Raw genomic sequence first — 23,254 nt, forward strand, 5'->3', positions numbered from 1 at the left:
AAAATAAAAAAATAAAAAAAAATAAAGGGTAAAAATGGGAGGAGGAGCAAGTAAAGGTGAAATTATTTACTGTGATATTTTTAGGAAACCAGCATTTACTCATGCAAGTGGTAGCAGGAACCCTTTGCTTTAGATCTTGTACTTGTCCAGATTAGACATTTTACTTGAACAGATAAGTATAGGCACAGAATAGCTAATTTCCACTCCTTCATTATACGGGTCTGGGTAGGTAGCTGTATATGCCAGACATGGGCCAAATAAAAACTGTCATTGTGCTGTCATCATGTCATTTCTGCCTAAGAATCATAAATGTGTCATTAAATGCGGTGAATACTTGGTCAGGCATTCAATAAACACAGCAAATTCCAGTCCAAAGCAATCAGGTTATAAGCCTGGGAAAGAGAATGCTAAGCCCCATTTGGTGATTTCTGATTAATCAGTAATTGGAATTAGTGTGATGTTTAAATGAATTTTCTGTGTAAGATTAAAGAGAAAGTGTTTGAGAGGACTTACAAAAGATGCAATTGTCGAGCTAGGCTTGGTGGCACATGCCTGTAATTGCAGCACCTGGGAGGCTGAGGCAGGAGGATCCTTGCGAGTTGGAGACCAGCCTGGGCTACAAAGTGAGCTCAAGGCCAGCCTGAACTGCATAGCGAGACCCTGTCTCAAAGACAAAAAAAAAAAATGCAGTTGTCTTGTAACAGCGGGAAGTCCATGCATCTTCCCACGCTGCCATACACTTGAAGAGCATTTTAGGAGATGGTGTGTGATGCCGCTGCCTGGCAGAAAGGCATGCAGAGCAGTAGATGGAAGGGCAGCGAGCAGATTGAAGTACAGTAGAGGGGACTAGAGCCAGACACTGGGAAGGAGGGCAGGCAGGGAGAAGGAAGCACGCGGGTGTGTAGAGGTGGGCTGATGGTCGTAGCTCAGGAGGAGACAGTAGGTAGCAGGTCAGCTCGCTGCCTAGTTCAGTGCCTGGTACACTCAATAGTTACTCATGAAAAGAAGGGTTAGGAAGGAGGAAAATGATGCCTGCAAGAACAGTGGAAGCCCACTCTGACTGCCCCGTGTTGCACTCAGTTCATGACCTCAGCCATCACACGTCTTCTTAAACATGGGTTGCTACTTGGTTTTCTGTTAAAATATGCACTAGAGGAGGCTGGGGGTTTAGCTCAGCGGCACAGTGCCTGCCTGGCAAACACAGGGTCGTGAGTTCAATTCCCGGTACCAGAAAAAAAACAAAAATACAAAAAACTAAAATATGCACTAGATGGTTTATATTTGGACTTGTGATCATCGTCTCGTCGAGGGGGCAGGGGAAGGAGAGATGGTCTGCAATTTAGAAGTGAGGTGACTACCTGAGTTTAATTTCCTTTAAGACTAACAGAGTAGATGTGAACACATCTAGTTCTGAATAACCTGGCCTCAGGTGATGGGAGGTGTTTCTAGATGATTTGACAGATTAGAGATGCACACTTATTTTCTCTGTAAGAAAGATGGTTTGATAAGAAAACCAAGAATAGAGGCTGAGGCAGGTGGATCCTTGCGAGTTTGAGACCAGTCTGGGCTACGAAATGAGCTCAAGGCCAGCCTGAGCTGCATAGCGAGACCCTGTCTCAAAAAGACAAAAAAAAAAAAAAAAGAAAGAAAGAAAAGAAAAGAAAAGAAAACCAAGAATGGTGTAAAACAGGATGGGGAATTTAAAATTGGGGATATAAGTGGATCTAAACATAAGATTCCGCATAATTTCTGGGGCTGGGGATTTAGCTCAGCGGCAAAAGCGCCTGCCTGGCAAGTGCAAGGTCGTGAGTTCGGTTGCCGGTACCGGAGAAAAACCGCATAATTTCTGAATTTTTCCCTTTTACTCAAATCTTATAAAATAAGTCCACAAAAGCTTAGTGTAGAGTAGTTTGACTGATTTATTTTACTCAAATATTTTACTCAAATATTTACTCAACTATTACAGTTGACTCAGATCTGATAGTGAGAACATTTAACATATGAAAAGATACAGTGGTATTTTCAATTTTGTGTTTACAACCCAATTTAGTTTATACCTTCAAGTTGCTCTTAGCTATGTCATTGTTGGCATATTTACCCATGAAAGTGTAATTTGTGTTAGCAGAGGAAGAGTCTGAACCAGAAAAATCTTTCTGATCCATCTCAGTATATACTTGAATATCTGACACGTCCTGTTTTAGGCACTGGGGATACAGCACCAGACCAAACACGAAACGCTTGCCTCTCGAAGCTGTTGCCAAGACATACTTTGAAAAGCGAGTACTTCATTTTAGGTAGTGACTAATCAAAGGAGGAAAGGCGCTGTAGTCAGACTGCAGGATCGCTGTGCTCAGAGGGACTGTGATAAGGTCACTGAAGACAGGGATATTTATTTGGCTATTGTCTATCTCCTTCACTGCTGTATCCCCAGGTCCCAAAATAGTGCTTAGCTCATAAGTATTCAGTAAATACATGTTGTTGATTGAAATGTTTATTGTTTTGAATTTGTATAATCATAGGTATATACACATTTTTGTTAACTATTTTTACATCTAGCTAGTTAAAATTTTTACTCTTTCAGTTGCTTTCATGTTGATATTACCTGTTTTTCTGTCTACTTGTGCCACAAATCAGGATAAAGGAAAAGCATGCTAATATTGATAATCAGGTATACGGTTATCTGATATTATAAAGAATAAGTTTGGAAGGCAACTTTAGAGGGCATCTTTTGTTCAGCTTCCAGCCTAGGAAAACCTAAGATGACTAGATATGTAATTTTAATTAATCACTTAAAAAGCCAGGACAACGTAATTGGGTTCCGCTTTGAGAAAATGGAGAAAGGTCCTTAACCCTAGATATGAAGGGGCTAACCTGAAAAATGTAACACTTCTTTGTGGGAAAGTGGGAGAAAAAAATAGAGCACAACTAAGCTGCTCTTTGTTGGTATCAGAAATGGGCCTGTCATTCACTCGCGTTGAAGCACAGCCTCCTATCGCAGGGGGCAGGACCAGGACTTCTCTCCCCTCCCACCAGAGCTGGGCAGTTATTACAGGTTCAAAAGCCCTGACCAGTTTTTCAAGAGTTTCTCCTCTTTTTTTTTTTTCCGTGAAACACATGGTGCTTTTGCTCTGCTTTCAAGATGCATTAAGATCTCCTGCTTTGTGGCTGCTTTGGAACCAGCAAATACCCTGACATGTATAACTCGAGTTATGCAGGTTTCATGAGTAAGTTAATTTTATTTTTAAGCTAGTTAAAATTCAAGTGATATTTAGAAAAACGTTAGCTTGGAGGTAAGGCTTTTTTTAAAAAATCATTTTACCACTGCTACTTTTAAGTGAGTTTTAATTTTAAGAAAGCTTTTTTACAAAGAAAGCAAGCTCTTCTACATAGAAAAGCACCTTCTTCCCTTAGGACCTATACTTTCAGTTTCTTCCTAAGAAGGGTCTTTGTTACGTTAAACACATGCGTGTGTCTTTTGAAAACCAATTAACCTAAGTTTTCTTGAGCATCTTTTTAGTTTTACTGAGAAGTATTTTAAATTGAGCGTTTCTGAGTTCGATTGCTTACGTCTGACACAGTCTCAAGTTCCCACTGAATGGTAACAAAGACTGTGGAGTGTTGTCGGTCCTGCAGTGAGAGAGGCATGCTTGCTTAGACCAGGTAAGAGAGACCAGTTCGTTTCTTACTGCTAGGTGAGTTTCAGTGTTTATTTTATATTCTTTAAACAGTAGCAGAGTTAAATTGAAAAACAGCCAGGAGCAACCTGATTTCAAGACGTCCTTGCTCTTTGCAGACAGAAAAAAACTACAGGGCCCTGGGGTGGGGTGGGGGGGAGGGGTAGAGTTAGCCCAGTTTATCCCTACTTATATAAATTAATCAAAATGTGGAAATAAGCCTGGAGCTCAGTTTTATTCAGGAGCTACAGAAGTGATTGAAGGTATTAATAATGTTAAAGGTACTTCATGGTTCTTGCTTGGTGAAAGCAATCCAAGTGATACTTTCTACTCTCATTTTTTTCCAGGACTCAGTAGAATAAGCTTTGCCCTTATTAAACATTTTTTCCACTTACAGTAATTTAACATTGCCAGTAGCAAAACTTGCCTCCTCAGATTCTTTGGAAATCAACCTGACACTTGAAAAATATCTCAGCTCTTGTAGCTGTTTCATTGCTGTTATTTTCTAGTACATTTTTCTTAAAAGTATTTGTGCTTTGAAAATGTCAGCTGTATTCTAATGAAGCTCAGGCATTGTTTGCTCATAAAGGGGCCGGTGCATTCCACTGCTTTATGGTTTATTACAAGGCACAGTGTGAGAGTGTGGGTGGCTCCATTTGGTGTCTGCCTCTTGGGGTAGTGACTGCCATTATATTAGCCTTGGGTTGGCAGAGAAAATACAGCATGCAAGATGCTGTATGAATCTGGGTACCGTGAAGAAAATCTCATCCCCGAACGGCTCTTAGTGAGGCAGGCATGTGTGACAACTTGAGTTGATTGATCATTTCAAGTATACCCCTGATGTCTGCGTTTGACTTCCTTGTTTTTTGCTTTGTAGAGTATTTAGTCATTGGCTGAAGGAGTGAATATTTCCCAATAAACCGTAAAGGTTTGAAATGGATAAGGTGATATTTTAAAGGCATTCAGTATTTTAAATGTATTTGTAGTATATTTACTTTAAGAGAGTTTTGAGGCACTTAGTGTGGGGTAGGGAGGGGGAGCGGGAGAGGAGGTCAGGCGGGGAGCCTTTCTTTCAGTTAGGAAAGCCCTGAGGAAGAAAAAAAGCAACAGATGTTTCTTCTGTTACAATTGAGGTTGTTTCATTCAAAACTCACAGTAGCTGGAATGAGGGGGAGGGGTCATAAATCTGACTTAATCGGTGAATAAATAAAACTCAGTCATTTATAATTAATTTAAAATGTATTCTTCTATGCTCAGGACTGAAAATCAGTACAGAGTAACAACATGAGAAACATTTTAAAAATAATTCTTAATCCGCAAAAATTGTGGGCAATGAAAGTGTGAGAAAGTTAACTTCAGTGCATATAAACGATGAGAAAGTGGCTCATTACATCAGATGTAATATTTTTTGAAAACCTAAGCCATATAAAATATACAGGGCATACATTGCAAAAGTTTGATTGCACAAAAGCTTAAAATGAAATTCAAATGTGAAACATCAGTTGCATATGTTGATAGATCACTTTATCTTCAATGAAAATCCTGAGTCTTATGCCAAAGACCTTTGAGTAGGAAATGTGGGAGAAAAACTTTGGATGTAATTCAAATGATATGTTGTAGTTTGCCTCTAAAAAGGAAGATAAGAAGCTTAGATTGTTTGCCAGTGAAAAGAGAGAAATGTTTATCTCCCGGAAAGTGCAAAAAAGGAGTGTTAGAAGCAAGATGCATGTAATGAGACCAGACAAATTTTTGAAAAAGGTTTTTGAATGTGTGGAATTAATGCCAAGTAAAACAGTGCGTTACTTTTACAGGTAACACAAAGTTCTGTACCCTTGTATAATTTGCATTTGTACACATTACAACTTTATGCATTTCTTTTTTTGTTTTGTTTTGTTTTTTTTTAGTTAGGAGCTCCTTATGTAGTTCAGGGTGGCCCTAAACTCACTCTGTAACCCACACTAGCCTTGAACTCACAGTGATCTTGCTTCAGCCTCCTCTAAGTACTGGGCTCACAGGCATGCGCCAGCATTCCCAGCAACTTTGCATCTTTTAAAATGCTTGAAGAACTAGTAATGAATATCAGATTGTGCATATACCATATATTAAATATGCTGTATCCTACAGTGCGAAATTAGTAGTAATATATAATAGCCAAAAATTATTGAAGTTATAGTTTAAAATATATATGGGTCAGATATACAGTTTTCTAAATATTTAAGAGTGCAAAAGTTTTCAACATTCAAGGGAACTATTAAAAATTTCAGTTGCTCTTAACTAAGTCTGTGGGCTTCCCTTCTGGTAGGCTGCCTGCCTCGCTCCTCAAGACTTTTCTACCACAGAGCAATTGAGCTGTATCCCTAGGTCTTTCTAAATTTTTATTTTGAGATTAGTCTCACTGCATTGCCTAAGTGGGACTGAAACTTGAATTTGTGATCCTCCTGCCTCAACCTGCCTCAGTGCTGGGATTACCAGCAAGGGCCACTGTACTTAACTCACTGAAGGTTTTCTTTTTTTCCAAAGACTAATGATAGAATATAGAGATTTTGAATCTCATCAGATCGTTGTTTTAATTAAAATACTATATAATGAATCTAGATACATTTTGCTTTTTTAAGGGATAACAGCATATTAACTGTTGTTTTTTCTAAGTAAAATAACTTAATGAACTTCGCAGTATATTTATAAACTGTACATTTACCTAAAGTAAGGACTTTTATAATTTTGACCAAAGACTATAAATTTGATGGAATAGACACCCTTAAAAAAAAGTTGGTAGCAAGGTGCAGTGACACACACCTATAATCATTCCACGGATTCAGGAGGATTAAAAAAAGTTAGTGACCCCACATTGGTGGGCTGTGTGACAATGATTGCATAATAGGTTTAAGTTATCAAAAATGTGTGTCATTAGCAGGCATGGTAGCACATGCCTGTAATCCCAGTACTCAGCAGGCTGAGGCAGGAAGATCCCCGAAAGTTCAAGGCCAGCCTGGGCTACATAGTGAGTTCCAAACCAACCTGAGTAGTGAGACCCTGTCTCCAAAAAAAGTGTGTCATTGACTACTGCAAATGTAGACATGACAGTACCTTGCTTAAAGAAAACGGCGACATAGAAATAGTTGAGACTGTAAATCCTTCACATTAAAAGAAAAATCAGAAGAATTATTTTAAGATGAATTCCCACTGTCTTCATAGATGTAAATAAATTATCATGGAATCATGGCATGTGTGTTCAAATTATGGTAGAGAAACATTTATTTTTATTATAACTATATACTCTTGTGTGATAAACCAATTTCTATTATATTACAGTTTTTTGCCCTATATGAGAAACCAAACTAATTTGTGTTTATTACTTAACACAGTATCTGATATGGGGCCAGGGAGAGCTTCCCTAATTTAGCGACCATTTAGAGGTGGTTCCTAAATAATCCTTAATTTCTCATAGGTACCATGGAGCACAATTGCTGTTATTTGTATAATGAAGGAAGACTTCCAAAGTTCTTGCTTTGTTCTGTATATGAATTCTTCAGTATAAAACTGAGGTTTTAGGAGAGTCTGAGTCTCAAGTACTCCTTGTTCCCCACGTTACAGTACCCAGAGAGTACAGATGTAGACACGCTTTCTGCCTTACATGCCTGTGTACAATTAGAAGTAATTAATGACTATGAGAATGAGACATTTCTCATCTCTGGGGTGTGGAAGTAAAAGGGAAGATTCACTTAATGGCTACATTCTTCTCAAAAGAAAGCCTTTGACTCTTGTTTTGTTTTTTGAGACAGGTTCTGGCTGTGTAGTCCAGGCTGACCTTGAACTCCCTGTATAGTCCCCAGTGTGGTCCTCCTACCTCAGCCTCCCAAGTGCTAGGATTACAGGTGTGCGCCCGCATGCCCAGCTGACATCGTTGTTTAAGAGTAGGAAATGAGTATGAGTTAACTGTTTTTTGAATGAATCTGTGAACCTGTTCTGTAATAACATTATTTCTTCCAAGTTTCAAGCAACTCATTTTCAAGTGACATTTTAGTTGGTAACTAAAGCTGAAAACCTTCAACAGAGAACTTTGTTTTTGGCACTTTTCTCACTCGTGGTGAAAATTTGTCCATTCCCTTGGCAATTTCTCTGACAAAATGAAGAAAGCACTACCTGAGCACTTACGGTGTGCCAGGTAGACACAGAACTTATAGCTGTCTGCAAAAGATCTTTTAATAGATAAGTTTTAATACCAAAAGGTTGGGTTGATGTTGATGCCTAACTTTAAAATATCTTGTTTTTCAGACATTTTAAAATGTAGGCAGCTTCAGTAATACCCTTGTGTAGACTATCTTGTTGGACATCAGTAACTTAGGGTTTTGAATGAGCTACTTCATGTGGTGTTAGGGAACACAGTGATTCCCCTTTTTTATTTTCTGAGGAAAACTGCTTGAAACTCGAATGAAGAATCCTTGCTCTGTCTGAGTGTGTCCTAAAGTTATAAATTTATTTTAAGAACACAACTTTTTATTAAAAAAAAATCTACAGTTATTGTCACCTTTCTAAATAGCAGAAGAATACATCACTTGACTGTAAATTTGAAATAGTTCGCTGGTGAACGCTGGTTGCCATCTCAGAGGCATTTTTGAGCCTCTTCATGAGAATGAGTTCCAGTGAAGACCTCGTGGGTATTTTACTACTCAAAAATTCTGATCGTTGTGGTTGCACCCAGCTGCCTTGATCTGCTCCAACCACTCAGTGGCTGTTAGCAGGAGATAAAATGTGTTGTTTTCTGCTCATTCTCTGTTACTAAGTGTGTAAACAGCGTCTGCCTGCCATCTGGGGAGTGTATCAGCTGGTGACAGAGCTAAACGTAATGGCTGAAAAGGGGCTAGAAAGAAAACAGAACATCTGGCTGCGGTGTGCGGCTCAGTGCTGGGCCTTTGCCCAGCATGCTTGAGGCCCTGGGTTCAGTGCCTCACACCACACACACACACACACACACACACACACACACACACACACGAAGTGACAAGAGATAAGGTCACACAACCCCTCTCTTTTAAAAAGGAAAATTAAAAATTCAGTGTAGTAGAGTCTTCTTACACTGTATTACTTCCTTAGTTTGAACAGAGAGAAAAATGTCTTTCTCTCTGAAAAAATGATCTTTTTTGGTCTTGCCTGGTTATAAGAATCCTGAGGTACTTGATAAAAATGTGGATTTCTGCATAATTTTTGATTTGTTAGGTGTCCACTGGGGCCCAGGAATGTGTGTTTTGAGTAAGAGAGGCCCCCGCCTTCACCTCAGCCCTTGTGGTGCATGTACCTTATGACCTAGCACATTTAGGAAGAACTGCTGTGAAGGACTGGAAGGACCAGGCCGTTTGAGGGCATGTAGTATCTACTAACTGAAAGATACATGGCCCCCCCAAAAGCACAGTTTCTGCTAGGCAAGTAAAAAAGAAATGAGAGAATTAATTTAAAGATTTCCTTGATTGAACAAAGTATCAGAAAAAGGGCAGAATCACACGTTTTACCTAAATACAAAGGAGACAGTAGAAAACAGCTGGACCAAACCCATAGACCAGACGATGTTTGGGTGAATATTCGTAAACTGTTGAAAGGGAGGACTAGGGATGTAGCTCAGGGGGACAGTGCATGCATAGTATGTACATGGCTCTAGGTTTGATCCCCAACACACACACACACACACACACACACACACACACACACACTGCAAGAAGCCTGGTGAAAATGGACTGAATGATTTCTAAGGCCTTTTATCTTTGAGGTCTAATGAAGTAAATTAACCCAATTATAATACCCCAGATGCCAGAGCTTGAATTGAGGCTTTTGGGAGGCTGGGGATTTAGCTCACTGGTGCAGCACTTGCTTGAATTGAAGAGTTTGCTTAAGAAATGAAGAAGCGCTGTTTAAATCTTTGCAGATGGAGCCAGGCATGGTGGCACACGCTTGTAATCCTAGCACTTGGGAGGCTGAGGCAGGAGGATGGTTACAAGTTCGAGACCAGCCTGGGCTACAAAATGAGCTCAAGGCTAGCCTGAACTGGAGAGCGAGACCCTATCTCAAGAACACACACACACACACACACACACACACACACACACACATCTTTGCATATGGGAAGATAGAGATAGATGTTTTTTTCTTCCCTTCAAACCAAAGAATTCAAAACATTTCTGTTTCTGGATACCAGATAAAAGGGAGCAAGCTAATAATTAGAAAAGGTGCCCCTGGAGTAAAAGTGCTTATTAAAGCCATTAAAGAGATTTGATCTTCTAGGAAGAGTATGTGGAAAGGCTGACGGGGGCAGCAGTCTCTCTAGAGTGCATCATTGGTCTGTAGGGCTGCTTCAGGTGGTGTTTCATGGGTCCATTCTTTGGTTCAGGGAAAGATTCTGGTTAGGTGACCCATTTGAGGGAATTTTAAAAGACCCAGATTCCAGCGACTGCAAAAACGTCCAAGCTTTTCTTCTACGCCTGTGGTAAGTAGGGATGTGCATTTCAGAGCTTCCATCCTTACGTGTGCACTATCGGACCCTCAGTTTCCATTTTGGAAACAAACGAAGAGGCGGAGGTTCTAGGGGTCACTTTTTACTTTGAAGACGGTGTGAACTCTCACCTTCTGTTCCTTGCCCATCCCAGTTACGGTGCTGCTGCTGTGGCTACTCAAGTTCACAACTTTAGTGATTGTGCCTGCCGTTGGGTTTATTCTGAGGACTTGCTGGATGTACTGAATACAAGCGCACATAATAACGATACAATATGCAGATAAGTAATAGATGTCATAGCTAGACTAGTTAGGAGAATGAAAAGTTTTTGAAGAAAGATACTTAGGTGTGTTTAAACATAAAAATAAAGTTAGAATAACTGTGAGTTTTATTTATCTTTACTCGCATCTCAGAAGTACATAATGGGGCCAGGGGTACAGCTCAGTGGCATAAACGCCTGCCTGGCAAGCACAAGGTCCTGAGTTCAATACCCACCCCAAAAACCCTAAAAGTAAAAGTACATATTATACAAGTATATACTATGTTCTACTTACCTTAAAAGTTTGGTATGTCCAGTTGATCATACTGTCTTTTCCAATTAATTTGGCTTTATTTGCGTGTGTTTCATTTGTGGAGGCAGTGCTGTTGAACCGTAACACTTGAATCATTTTTCACATAAAGGTGATAGGTCTCCTTGGACTGTGTATACCCTTTCTCCTAGTCTACTGTGTTTTCAGGGACATACTGCTTTGTAGATGGCTGGCTGAATTTGGAAATAAAGCTTTAAGGTTGCAGAATCTTTTCTCTTCACCAAACACATTGCCCATTCCAGAACTGACTTGTGATTTGACGTCTCTAGTACTGTACTATATTTGAAACTAATTGGTCCTTTACAGCGGTTATTAATAAGTGGTAGTTCAAAGAGTAGTACAGGAAGGAAGATTGCTTGACATTTCTTTCTTCTGACTCTGCTTACCCTTTGGGGATAGTTAAGAATGAATGAAATAAAACCATATAGTACTGGCATAGAAAAGGTAGATCAGTGGAGCGGAATAGAAAATCAATTAATTGACCTGCGACCATTTCAGGGGGAGGGAAACTTGGCTGTTTCCTTTTAAATTCCAGATGGGTCAAGGATTTGAAATTTAAATGAAGACTTGAAAGTATTATAAGAAAACATAGAGAGTACTTGATGAATCAATCTCTATCTATCTATGTATATATATATAATCAACTAATGGTAATTAATGTGTAAGTACAGCATAACCAATCAGAACCACAAAGCCTGTAAGATAGGTAAAATATAGAGTATCCATGGATATTGTGTACTTCTAAGTTGGGGAGCAAAAGTAAATAACCCGTGCAGTTACTCTGACTTCCTTCAATTTTATAATTAAACACAGATGTTCAGCCTTAATCATAATAATACATTAAAACTCAAATAAGGCCAACATGAGGTATTATACTAATTTTAACCTAAAAATCGTCCCAAATAAAGTTTAATAACACACTAGACTGGTGAGTAAAGGACACTGTCACACATTTCTAAAGGGAGGATAAATTGTTGCACCCAGTCAGTACAACTAATGCGTATGAAGACATACGTATTAGAGTCATTACAGCAATATCTGTAACACTAAAAGCTGTTCCATTACCGAGGGGCTCAGTAAGCAAACTCCTAGAGCCATAAAGGGGAACATTATCCACCTAACAAATGTTGAGCCAACACTATCTGTACAGATACAGAAAGACACCAAAGATAACAGTACTGTTAAGTGAAATAAGCAACGTGCAAACTGATGAAACCTTCAGCTGTACATGTAGAAAAAAGAGTATTTTCGCAAATGTGTGTGTACCTGCAACATGTCTGGAAGGTTACATACGGATTGGTACCAGAGGCTGTCAGCAGGGAAGGAGGGGGTTAGGTGGTGGTTGGAGATAGGAGACTTCGTTCTCACTTTACACTCTGTTCACGCACCTGTGCCGCATGCTTGCATGCAGACGTTCATGTATTCATTCATCCATTCATTCATCCAAAAATGTGTATTGAGCTTTGTTCTAGACCAGGTGTTAGGGACACAGCAGTGCATGAGGTGATAAGGCCCCTGTCTGTCGTAAAACTTGGCCTTCCGAGGGTGACGGCTGTGGGCAGATAGTAATTACACGAGCAACTCAATATCAGTATGGAGTGTATCATACAGATAAGTGCTGTGGTGAAAAATAAAGCACAGCAAATTCAGAAGTGCTGGTACAGGGTGGCCAGGCATCGCTGTTGCCTTGACAGCGGAACAGCCCTCGCGGTAAATGGGAAACTAGGTGTGGAGGGGTGCAGGGGAAACTTGCAGGCGAGCGGAAACAGACAGGCCAGCTTGTTAGCAGGGCTACCGACGACACAGGGTTTCGTAGAGCGCCGTGAGCACTTGCGCCGCGCCGAGAAGGCAGTTGCGGACGTGTGAAGGTTTCGCCGCGCCGTAGGCTCGCTCTGGGCTGCTGGGTGGAACACAGCACGGAGCTGTTCAGTACCGTAAAGTGAGTGGCGCCCTACTTCTAGTATTCTGGCAGCCACGTTTTGAAAAGTGAAAGGAACACAATTAATTTTGAGGATAGATTCTATTTCACCTGAACATTTACCCAAAACATTAGCCAAACATTTACTAAAACCTTGTGAGCCAACATGAAATCAACATAAATATTATTGGTATTTATTATAGTTAATGTAATGGTATCAGTATTAATTGATGTTATTAATGTTGATTACTGCACTTTTTGTGTAATTGTAGTGGTTTTGTTTGTTTTGTGGGGGTACTAGGGATCGAACCCAGAGCTTGACATGTGGGACAGGATCTCGCTGAGTTCCTCAGGTTGACCTAACTTGAAATCCTCCTGCCTTTGAGTAGCTGGGATTACAGGCATATGCCATTACAGTTTCTGTATATTAAGTTTTCAAAATTCGATGTGTATTTTAGCAGAGCATATCTCAATTTAGATTGCTAAAGTTTTAACAGTGAAGTGAAATGTTATACCACCAGAACAACGAAGTTTGTGTGTAATGGGAAAGTATATTGCTTTTGTTTTGAAACATATTTAAAATTAAATAAGCTTAAAATTCAAGTCTGCATTACACTACTGTGTTTCAAGTGCCCCATGGCCACATGTGTCTGTTATCCGCTATTTAGCGTTGAAGTAGCTGTGGGATGTGCGGAGGTAGGGAGGGAGTCCTGAAGTTCATGCAGGAATTCCAGCCAGAGATGATCACGGGACCAAAGCAGTCGCAGTGGCGTGCAAGAGGAGCCCAGATGATTTATTAATACATTGAATGTGGGAGATGGGGGAAAGAGAGGAATCAGCCGTGGTCTTTTTGATTTGAACAACTGAAGAGCAGAGTTGACATTTACTGACATGAAGGAAGAGACAAGGGCAGTTTCTGGGTGGAGTGGAGGTGCTCAGCAGTTAGGCTTTTGATATATTAACCTTGACCTATGTTTTCGACATTAATATGGAGGTCACAAAAGACATCTGGACCTGACACTCTGAAGTTACGGAGTGAGTTAATCTAGAGAACGTTAACAGATGCCATCCACGTATTTAAAGCCATGAGATGTAGGCTCTTCCATCGGGCGAGAAAGATGGACGGGAGATGGTGGAGGACTGGACCAAGGGCCCCTGAATGTTTAAAGGAGGAGCCAGCAGCCAAGAGCAGCCTGTGCGTCGGAGGGAGAGGGGGCTTGGGTGCTGTGTTGGTAAAAGGTGAAAGATTTATACAGTCTGAAGAGAAGCTAGAGGATGCTGCTGTGTTGGTTTGGGGGTTATTTTTGCAAGGGGAGCGATATAATAGAGGACATATATTTTATAAGATTATTTGTAAGAGTCACCCAAAGGATGATATACAAAGGAGTGGAGGAAATCTGTCCACACACTAAGACCAAGGAATCTAGCCGAGGGCCTGGATCCCATGGAAATGTCCAGCATGAGTCCAGCTGAAGACCTAGCGCTCATAACAATGCCTCCCCCGAGTCCAACTGGAGGCCCAGAGCCCATAACAATGTCTCATGCAGGCCTGTTTCACAGATCTGCGCTGGGAAGGCCCAAAGGTCAGTGGTGGAATCTAGGAAGTCTGTGCCAGCGGGATGAAGAATCTGTGCTAGCAGGCTGAGGGATCTGCGCTGGAGCCAGGAAGCGATGGGCAAAGTAAGAACCAGAGCTCCCCTGAAAAGCACCACAGCCATCCTCAGCAACAGTGAGGCCCTGAGCTCCTCCAGTGGTGAAGACAGCTGAGCTCCCATCAGGGAAGCCAGCGCAGCAAGCTCCTCCAGGAGACAGGCAGTGCACCATCTTTCCCTCTGGAGCCAGGAAGCGATGCTCAAAAGTGAGGACCAGAGCTCCCACAAAGTGAACTGAAGCTATTCTCAGTGCCAACAAGGTCCCGAGCTCCTCGGAGGATGAAAACAGCCAAGTTCATCAGGAAACCCAGCATGACGAGCTCCTCCAACAGAACCAACAGCTGCTTACAGCTTCTACCAGCTCCCAACAGCCTCTCTTCTTCTTCTCCAGTTCTGCCTCTTATGCTGCTGGCAACAATCCCTAGGTGGGCCTCCCACACCCAGCACCACAATTACTCAGTTCAGCCGGGGGTTATAAGTTGACCACCAGTGGTCAATCCGTCACAGATGCCAAAGGAAGAAAGTGTTTTGGAGGAGAATCAAAGTGTCAAGTACCAGTGTGGCTGGTAGGTTAAAATAGGTTGAAAGCTAAGATTTAAGCCCGGCGTGGTGGCGCACACGTGTAATCCCAGCACTCAGGAGGCTGAGGCAGGAGGATCGTTGTGAGTTTGAGACTAGCCTGGGCTACAAAGTGAGCTCAAGGCCAGCTTGAACTGTATAGCTGGACCCTGTCCCAAAAAGACAAAAAAAAAAGCGCGAAGATTTAACCATTGGATTTAGTAACAGGTAACAGGGAGATGAGCTTGTCAAAAGCTGTGTGACAGTGGTGTTTTAGGTGTGGAAAGGGTAGAGGCTAAAGAGAAAGTGAGGCCGCCAAGGTGGCTTATTCTTGTAATCCCAGCACTTGGGAGGTTGAGGATCACTGTGAGTTGGAGGCCAGCCTGCACTACAAAGTGAGACCTTGTCTCAAAAAACAAAAACTCCTAAAGATTTTCTTGTCCATGTAATAAATCTAAACTGACTGTTAAGAACAAACAAAAACTCGAATTAATCAAGAAATTAAAATGGAACGTGAGCCAAATTGTGTGTCTATGCCAACATTTGGCTTCTTTTTTTTTTTTTTAGCTGTTTCTTAGCTACTCCCCTAGGTGATTGTTTTCATTTAGCTATTTGAAGGAATTGTCAGAACTCAAGTCCAGGCAATTTTAAAAAGTTTATTTTTAATAAATGCAGTGGGTGCCCAGGAATGTTTTTGATAGTGTCAGGCTTATGTTGTCAAAGAGCTATGAATTAAATAAAGCCAAATACTTAAGAAAAATTGTTTGGATTTTGTTCAGTCTGCTTCCAAACCAGGTTAAAATATGGGTGGGTAGATGTAACTTATTTAAATGTATCCTTTTGAGTAAAATCAAGCATTTTTTCCTATGATCACTAGCATTTGTATTTCTTCAGGTACTGGAATATTTTTATATTGGGCCATTGTCTTTTTTTTTTTTTTTTTTTTTTTTTTGTTTTTTTCCGGTACCGGGAACCGAACTCACGACCTTGCGCTTGCCAGGCAGGCGCTTTTGCCGCTGAGCTAAATCCCCAGCCCCTGGGCCATTGTCTTTTTATTCATAAGTAGTTAAGTAATTTTTTAGGGCCAGTAAACTAATGTCCCTTGGTATTACATTTTTTTTACCAGTCAGTCATTCTTTTTTTTTTTTTCTTTTCTCTTTTTTTGGTACTGGGAATCGAACTCAGGACCTTGTGCTTGTCAGGCAGGTGCTTGTGCCACTGAGCTATGTCCCTGGCAGGCATTCACTTTTTAAGTATATCAGATCTTTCCCAAAAGACAATCGTTGGGGTTTTGGGGGTGGTGGTTTGTTTTTGTTTTTGTTTTTGTTTTTGTTTTTTTGTCTTTTTTGTCTCACTCTGTAGTTTGGGCTGGCCTTGAACTTACTATGTAGCCCAGGCTGGCTTTGAATTCATGGTGATCCTCCTGCCTCAGCCTCCCAAGTGCTGGAATTATAGGTGTGCACCACCACACCCAGCTACAGTTTTGTTAAGTGAAAAGACAATCAGTCTTTTTCAGATCTGCAGAATGGGTAAAAGGGCCATCTTGATTCCTGTTGTTTTTTTTTTTTTTTTTTCTTTTTTATCTTTTTGAGACAGAGTCTCCTTATGCAGTTCAGGCTGGCCTTGAGCTCACTTTGTAGACCAGGCTGATCTTGAACTCGCAGCGATCCTGCTGCCTCAGCCTCCCGAGTGCTGGGATTACGGGCGTGCGCTTGATTCCTAAATTATAAAAAAATCACGTATCTTTCTTCCGATGGTCCCCCTTAACCCTTTAAAAAATTTTTGAGACAGTATCTTGATAAATCTTCCAGTGTTTTCATGTTTTGAATTTTATCTTTTTGAAATTTACTTTTGTGCAAGATGAGAAATTGAAACACACAGTCTCCTATCTTGTTTCTTTATTGGTTTGATGTCCTACTGAGCAGGAAAGAGGGACAGAACTCAACAGTCCAAGCAGGTTTATTGCTAACCCTGAGAGGAACTTTGCTGGGTAAGCAGAGAAGGCGTCCCTTACAGGCTAAGAAGCTTTTCTCTCGTAGCATTTTTGGGGCTGGTGTTTGAGGGGGCGGGTGGGAGAAACGGCTTGTTGGTGTCCTCTGTGTCCTCTGCAACCTGCTGACCTATACTTGGAGCACTGCTCACGGCCTCTGTGAGCTAGTGAAATGAAACCCACGTTTCTCCAAGATGGCACGTGGGCCCACGCGAACCAGCGAGTCTCTGTCCCGACACTGTCACCACCTTCACGACGTACAAAACGTTCCAGTATAAATGAAGTGGTTTCTGCATGTTAACTTCTTGAGGGGTGGTGTTGAGACAGGGTCTGGCTATGTAGTTCAGGTTGGCCTTGAACTTGCTGGCCTCAAATGCATGGTGTTCCTCCTTCCTCAGCCTTACCAAGAGCTGAGAGTACACACATTGCTCCCACATGCCTGGATAGACTTTATTTTTTGTTTTGTTGTTGTTTTGGGGGGAAGGTTAGTTGGCTTTTTGGGGGGTATAGACAGGGTCTCACTATGCAGTTCAGGCTGGCCTTGAACTCACTTTGTAGCGCAGGCTGGCCTTGAACTCGCAGCAATCTTCCTGCCTCAGCCTCCAGAGTGCTAGGATTATAGGTTTGGGGCACCATGCCTGGCTCTAGACTTCAAATTTCTGTCTTATGAATGTCTTTGTGTGCTTCTTTCCTAATACCACATTATTTCAATTACTTTAACTTTGTAGTAATTGTTAATTCTAGTAGGCTGAAGTTCTTCTCTTCCCCATTATTCCTTTTTATGGCTTTTCTTGGCTGCTCTCTGCCTTTCGTTCTTCCACATATGTTTTAGAATCAGTCTGTTAAATTTATTGTTTCCTCTAAATGCATTTGGTGTTACCTGGGTGAGTGCTTCTCTTGTTCAACTTTTTTTTGTTTGTTTGTTTGTTTTTGACTTATTGAGACAGGGTCTCACTATGCAGTTCAGGCTGGCCTTAAGCTCACTTTGTAGCCCAGGCTGGCTTCGAACTTGCAGCGATCCTCCTGCCTCAGCCTCCCAAGTTCTGGGATTACAGGCGTGCGCCACCACACCCGCTCTTGTTCAACTTTGGATATAGTGCTTTTGAAAACTTTATAGTCTCAAATTTCCTTTCCTGTTAGGTTTCCATTAGGGTCAATCTGTTCCCTATCCTTGACTATAGTTTTTATGGCTTTTTGCTTCACTCTTTTTCAAGGTTTTACTTTTGCTTCTACCATAGTGTATTGTAGCGGAGGTGATCTCATTGTAAGTATTCAGTAGCAGTAAGGCCATTTTTAAAAATGTGGAAACTGAGGGCTGTGTTTCAAGGCTGTTTCCTTCCCAATGTACATCTGTGGTGTGTCCTCCTTCTGCCTAGAGTGCTTGGTACTCGGTTGCTTAACTCTGTCAGTTCCATAGATGTTCTCGCCCTGGCAGTGCAGATTATTATTCTCCACTGAAGTGAATTCTTCTCAAGCGAATTTATCTCAAGCTCAGTATAACTCCTGTAGAAAAAACAACAAAGGGTGTAACTTAGGGTGCATTACAGATTGTTGCCATCCAAATAGGTAGTAACTTCAATAACCACCAACTAACTACCACTAGCAACTAGGTAGTAACTGCAGTCCGTGCTGCTCAAATGGTTTGTGGTTAGTGCACCTGCTTTGTACAAGGGACTAAACTAGGTGCTGGAATGCAAAGTTGAGAGGCATAACCGTCTTACAGTAGAGCTGCACATAAATTTTGTGAAACGAGTTTTCACAACAAACATGTTTTGTGAACCGCCAAGAGGGATATTCAGCACCTAGGCCATGGAGGGGGGGCCAGCACTTGAGGGGAAGGTGTCCACAGAGCAGAGGCTTGAAGTTGGAGCTCTGTCCTGCACTAGCTATGGGACCTTCACAGATTATTCCATTTCACTGAATTTCTTCAGTATAAACTCTACTTTAATGAAATTTGGGGTGTGTGTATGTATATAAAATAGGGCGATCCAATGATATGGTGAATGTTTAAAATTTATTACAGTGAAAGACACATTGCCATAAATTCCTCTAAAACTGCTCTTCCTCACTTCAGACACCCTATTCTTGCTTTTTTTTTTAAATTTTAAATTTTTATTAGTACATGTTTACAGTGTGCCATGGTTACATCCATCGTGGAGAGTTGGCACACGGATGTAACACGCCTTCTTCTATGTCCCCTTGCCCTCCTCTCCCTCTCCCCTTACCGCCCCCGCCCCCCCCCAGCCCTTTCCCATCTGCGAAAGATCTCTCGCCCTGTCTGGCCTCTTTCTGAAGCAGTTCTGTTTTTTTTTTTTTTTTTTCCTAACAACCATGGATATTCTAATGTTTAAATCCCTATAGAATGTTAATAGATAGCAGTTACATATTTTTACACAGAAATTTAGAAATCAAAGCCATATATAACATTGCAGCATGACAGTCATGATGGCATTTTGTAACATACTTAAATTTTCATTTTGACATAACAACCCTTTTTACCAGTCATCCCTAATACATTGGAAGCTTTTACCTAATGTATTGTCCTTCAATGGGATGTACGTAACAAATTTTTTGTTAAAGGCAGAGGACTGAATCTGAAAGAAAAATCTTATCACCATAAACAATCCTTGTTTTATGTTTTGGAAGACCTATACATCTGGAGTCATGAATACATGTAATACACCATGAGATTAACAATAATGAATTGTCATACACATGTGAAAACCTTTGTTTCTTAATTTAGTTTTGTACCAAGAGCATCTCTTGTGAGAAAACCTTATTTTTTTTTCTAGAAAAGTTTACCCTTTGACCATGACCAAAATTATTGGGGTTGTTTCCCATAAGACTGTGGAGACCATTGGGGGCTCCTTATTAATGAACAAAGGTGAGCCACTCCTTTGTTCACCAATTGGAGTCCTGTCCAATAATCTCTCCCCACCCTAAGGGATTTTTGTTTAATTATCTTAATTTTTTTTTTTGATGACTTGTGAGAAAACCAATTCTGATATCATATTGACTAGGTGGTAACCCAGCTGAAAGCACGCTTTTAATTCTATAACCCAAACTGTATTATGAACAAATGATCCAAAAATGGAAAAGAAAAAGGGAAAGAGAAAAAATTGTTGAGCTCAAATAAAAAAGGAGCAGCTGTTCACAGAATGGACAGACAGTAAACAAGTGCACAGTTTAACATGTTGAATAAACATCTTACAAAATCTGAAGCAGTTCTGGAAGTCCTCCTTCCTGTCTCTACAAGGTGTGATCAAAAATAGGTGAATGCTCTGTCACGTGCCACCCAGCAGGACGGCAGGCTTGTAAAAACATGACCGTGTGTCCTTGTGCACCATATTCACTGGATCTGGTACCATGGAAGTTTTGACCGTTCCCCAAAATCAGAATGACAAGGAAAGGTAAACAGTTGGAATTGACTCAGGACATGGTGGTAGCCTTGGCAGTGCCACTATAGATACTCACAAAAAGGACTCCAGAACTGCTTCAGAAAGCGGCAAGAACAATGGGATAAATGCATTGAAGCTGGGGGAAGTGTTTTGAGGGAGATGAATGGCAATGTATCTTTTACTGTAATGCAGTTTAAACAAATTTAAACATTCACTGCATTTTTCAATCATATCTCACTGAGTAGCATGTAATAGTCACCAAAAAAAAAAGGTGAGGTATACAGTCAGCCCTCTGTACACCCAGATTCAATTAACCACACATTGAAAATGTTTGAAAAAAAATATGTTTGTATTGAACCCATACAGACCTTTTTTTCATTATTCCCTAAATGGTACAGTATTAGCACATACAAACAATACAGTATATGGCATATATTTTGTATTAGGGGTTATATTTATCCAGAGACAATTTAAGATTTTTTTTTCTGGTACTGGGAATCGAACTCATGACCTTGTGCTTGCCAGGCAAGCGCTGTGCCACTGAGCTAAATCCCCAGCCCCAGAGATGATTTAAAATATACATGGGAGCTGGCCATGGCTGTCATCCTAGCACTCAGGAGGCTGAGGCAGCGCTTGTCATGGTGGTGCACGCCTGTAATCCCAGCACTTAGGAGGCTGAAGCAGGAGGATCGTTGCAAGTTCGAGACCAGCCTGGGCTACAAAGTGAGCTTAAGGCCAGCCTGAACTGCATAGTAAGACCCTGTCTCAAAAACAATAAATAAATAAAAAGGCTGAGGCAGGATTGCTGTGAGTTCAGGGCCTGCCTGAATATATAGCAAGACACTGTCTCAAAAAGATAAAAATAAATTTCAAAAAAAATTTTTTTTCGAAAACCAGGTGTAGTGGCACATGCCTTTAATCCCAGCCTTTGGGAGGCTGAGGCAGGAGGAGTACTATAAGTCTGAGGCTAGCCTTAGTTGCACAGTGAGACCCTGTCTCAAAGGAAACTTAAATAAATAAAAAAATACAGGAGGATAAATGTAAATGCTATGCCATTTTATATTAAGGGGCTTGAGCATGCATGGGATGGGCAAGAACAACCCAGGAACCATTGCCCTGCGCGCGCTAAAGAACATCTGTACAACCATCTTGAAGCGCTCATAGAGAGGGGTTGGCCTAGCAGAGCAGAATTTCCCCAGCAGAGGGAAAGGCATATGCCAGAGCCAGATGGGTGGACTGGGCCTTGGTGGAGTTACAAAGTGTTTAACCGGGTTGGAATGCAGAGTGCGTGTGGAAGGAGCGGCTGAAGGTCAAGCTGGGGAGGGAGGTGGGGGTGAGACCTTTGCTGGGACTTTGCCATCGTCTTAGGGTTCTGAGAGACACTTGGGAAGTGTGCACTCTTTGACGGCACTGAGTGTCTAGAATATTTTGCCAGTCGAAGGGCTTGTCTGTCACACCTGTGTGGAGTAGCAGGGAAAACTGATTAGAGCTAGGACGTCCAGCACGAGCGGTGGTGCTCACCCTGACTGCAGTTGGAACCACTGGAGGACGTTAATGGGCTTCTGCCCAGGGTCACCTCACACTCAGGCGCCGCTGCTGTGTGCTCTTCCTGGGGATTGCCTTGCACAGCAGCGGGAACCATCTCGGGCACTACTGCCTTGTGGGGGGTCCAAATTCAACCGGTGCCAGCAGCACAAAGGAGGCTGAGTGAGGGAGGCTGTAACAAGCAGGGTCCGCCAGGCACATGGAGGCTTCCTGGAGTGCGTCCCTGAACAGGTGATCATGAGTTACCTATGAGAGTGAGAACCTGAAGGACAAGCAGGTTGGAGTGCTAGGCCTTGCTAGCAGCAGATGTGAGAAAGATCAGTTCTGTTTTAACATGGAATTTGAGGGAAATGATCCACAATGCCACATTGGCAGACAGAGTGAAGGGACGGGCCAGGGCAATAGTTGAAAATTCAGAAGACAGAGTCCGGTCCTAGATCACTGATGGGTGAGTTCCCCTAGGAGCCAGAAATCCCAGAGCAGAGGTCAAAGAAGTCATTCACGTGAGAATGAGGGACTTTCCATTCAGAGAGAAATAACTAAAATCAATGAGGATGTGAATACGTTCACAGCTTATGGAGTAATTTTGCCTAATGGCCTGATTTCCTGCCTGTGGGTGACAGGAATATCTGCTGAGAGGTAAGAGGTAAGAAAAAAAAATAAGATGAAGGAGTGTGATCAAGCTTTGGAAGCCAAAGGAGCAGAGCCAGGAGGCAGCAGGCTGAGAAGCGGGGGTCTTGCGAGGCTGGCTCGTGCGCAGGGTGTCCCCCAGGGTTTCCATCATCTGGCTTCTCCCACATAGGTCCTAAGTGCTCTCCTGGTTACACTGGTACCTTCTCGAGAAACATTAACAAGCTGAAGTCTGTCCAGAGGAGTTCGCTAGCTCCTACTGCTGTGGTATAGAAAATAATTGATTGACTTTTTTACTTTGGGGTGAATTTTTTTGGTATCACCTTACTGTATTAATTTGAAAGAGTGTACACCTTGCTTCTCTGGTGTGAGAAACTGAAAGGGTAAATAAGCTTTTTTTTTTTTTTTTTGTGGTACTGGAACCCAGGGCCTTTGCACTGAGCTATATCCCCAGCACTTTATTTATTTATTTATTTATTTATTTATTTATTTATTTATTTATTTTTGAGACCTGATCTTGCTCAGTTGCCAAGGCTGTGCTTGAACTTGCAAATCTCTTGTCTCAGCCTCCCAGCGTGCTGGGATTACAGGGGTGCACTACCACACCTGGGTTTTTCTTCTAATTTTATTTATTTATTTATTTATTTTTGGTTTTTCTCCGGTACCGGGAACCGAACTCACGACCTTGCGCTTGCCAGGCAGGTGCTTTTGCCGCTGAGCTAAATCCCCAGCCCCTCTAATTTTAAAATAAATTAAAACATTCTCGTGTCCCTTTAAAGGTGTCATAGGCCCGAGGCACTACGCCTACCCTGCCCAAC

The 23,254-nt window shown here is 41.6% G+C and overlaps 1 protein-coding gene across 6 annotated transcripts in view; it reads left to right on the top strand.

Annotated features, from left to right (window-relative positions):
- The window catches only part of Tfdp2 (transcription factor Dp-2 (E2F dimerization partner 2)), a 121,929-nt gene that overhangs the window by 45,156 nt on the left and 53,519 nt on the right, over positions 1-23,254 (top strand). Inside the window, exon 1 of one of the 6 annotated variants that reach the window (XM_013506255.1) lies at positions 3,063-3,224. The exons of 3 other annotated variants lie outside the window; for them this stretch is intronic. In XM_013506255.1, coding sequence (XP_013361709.1) covers positions 3,194-3,224 — 31 coding nt within the window. In that variant the 5' untranslated portion in view covers positions 3,063-3,193. Of the gene's footprint in view, positions 1-3,062; positions 3,225-3,568; positions 3,661-23,254 lie in introns of those variants that run through there. 2 more of the 6 variants (XM_005407752.1, XM_013506256.1) reach the window with 2 other exon arrangements.

This window comes from Chinchilla lanigera, unplaced genomic scaffold, assembly GCF_000276665.1.
Source record: "Chinchilla lanigera isolate Chin_1 unplaced genomic scaffold, ChiLan1.0 scaffold00107, whole genome shotgun sequence".
Taxonomy (NCBI): domain Eukaryota; kingdom Metazoa; phylum Chordata; class Mammalia; order Rodentia; family Chinchillidae; genus Chinchilla; species Chinchilla lanigera.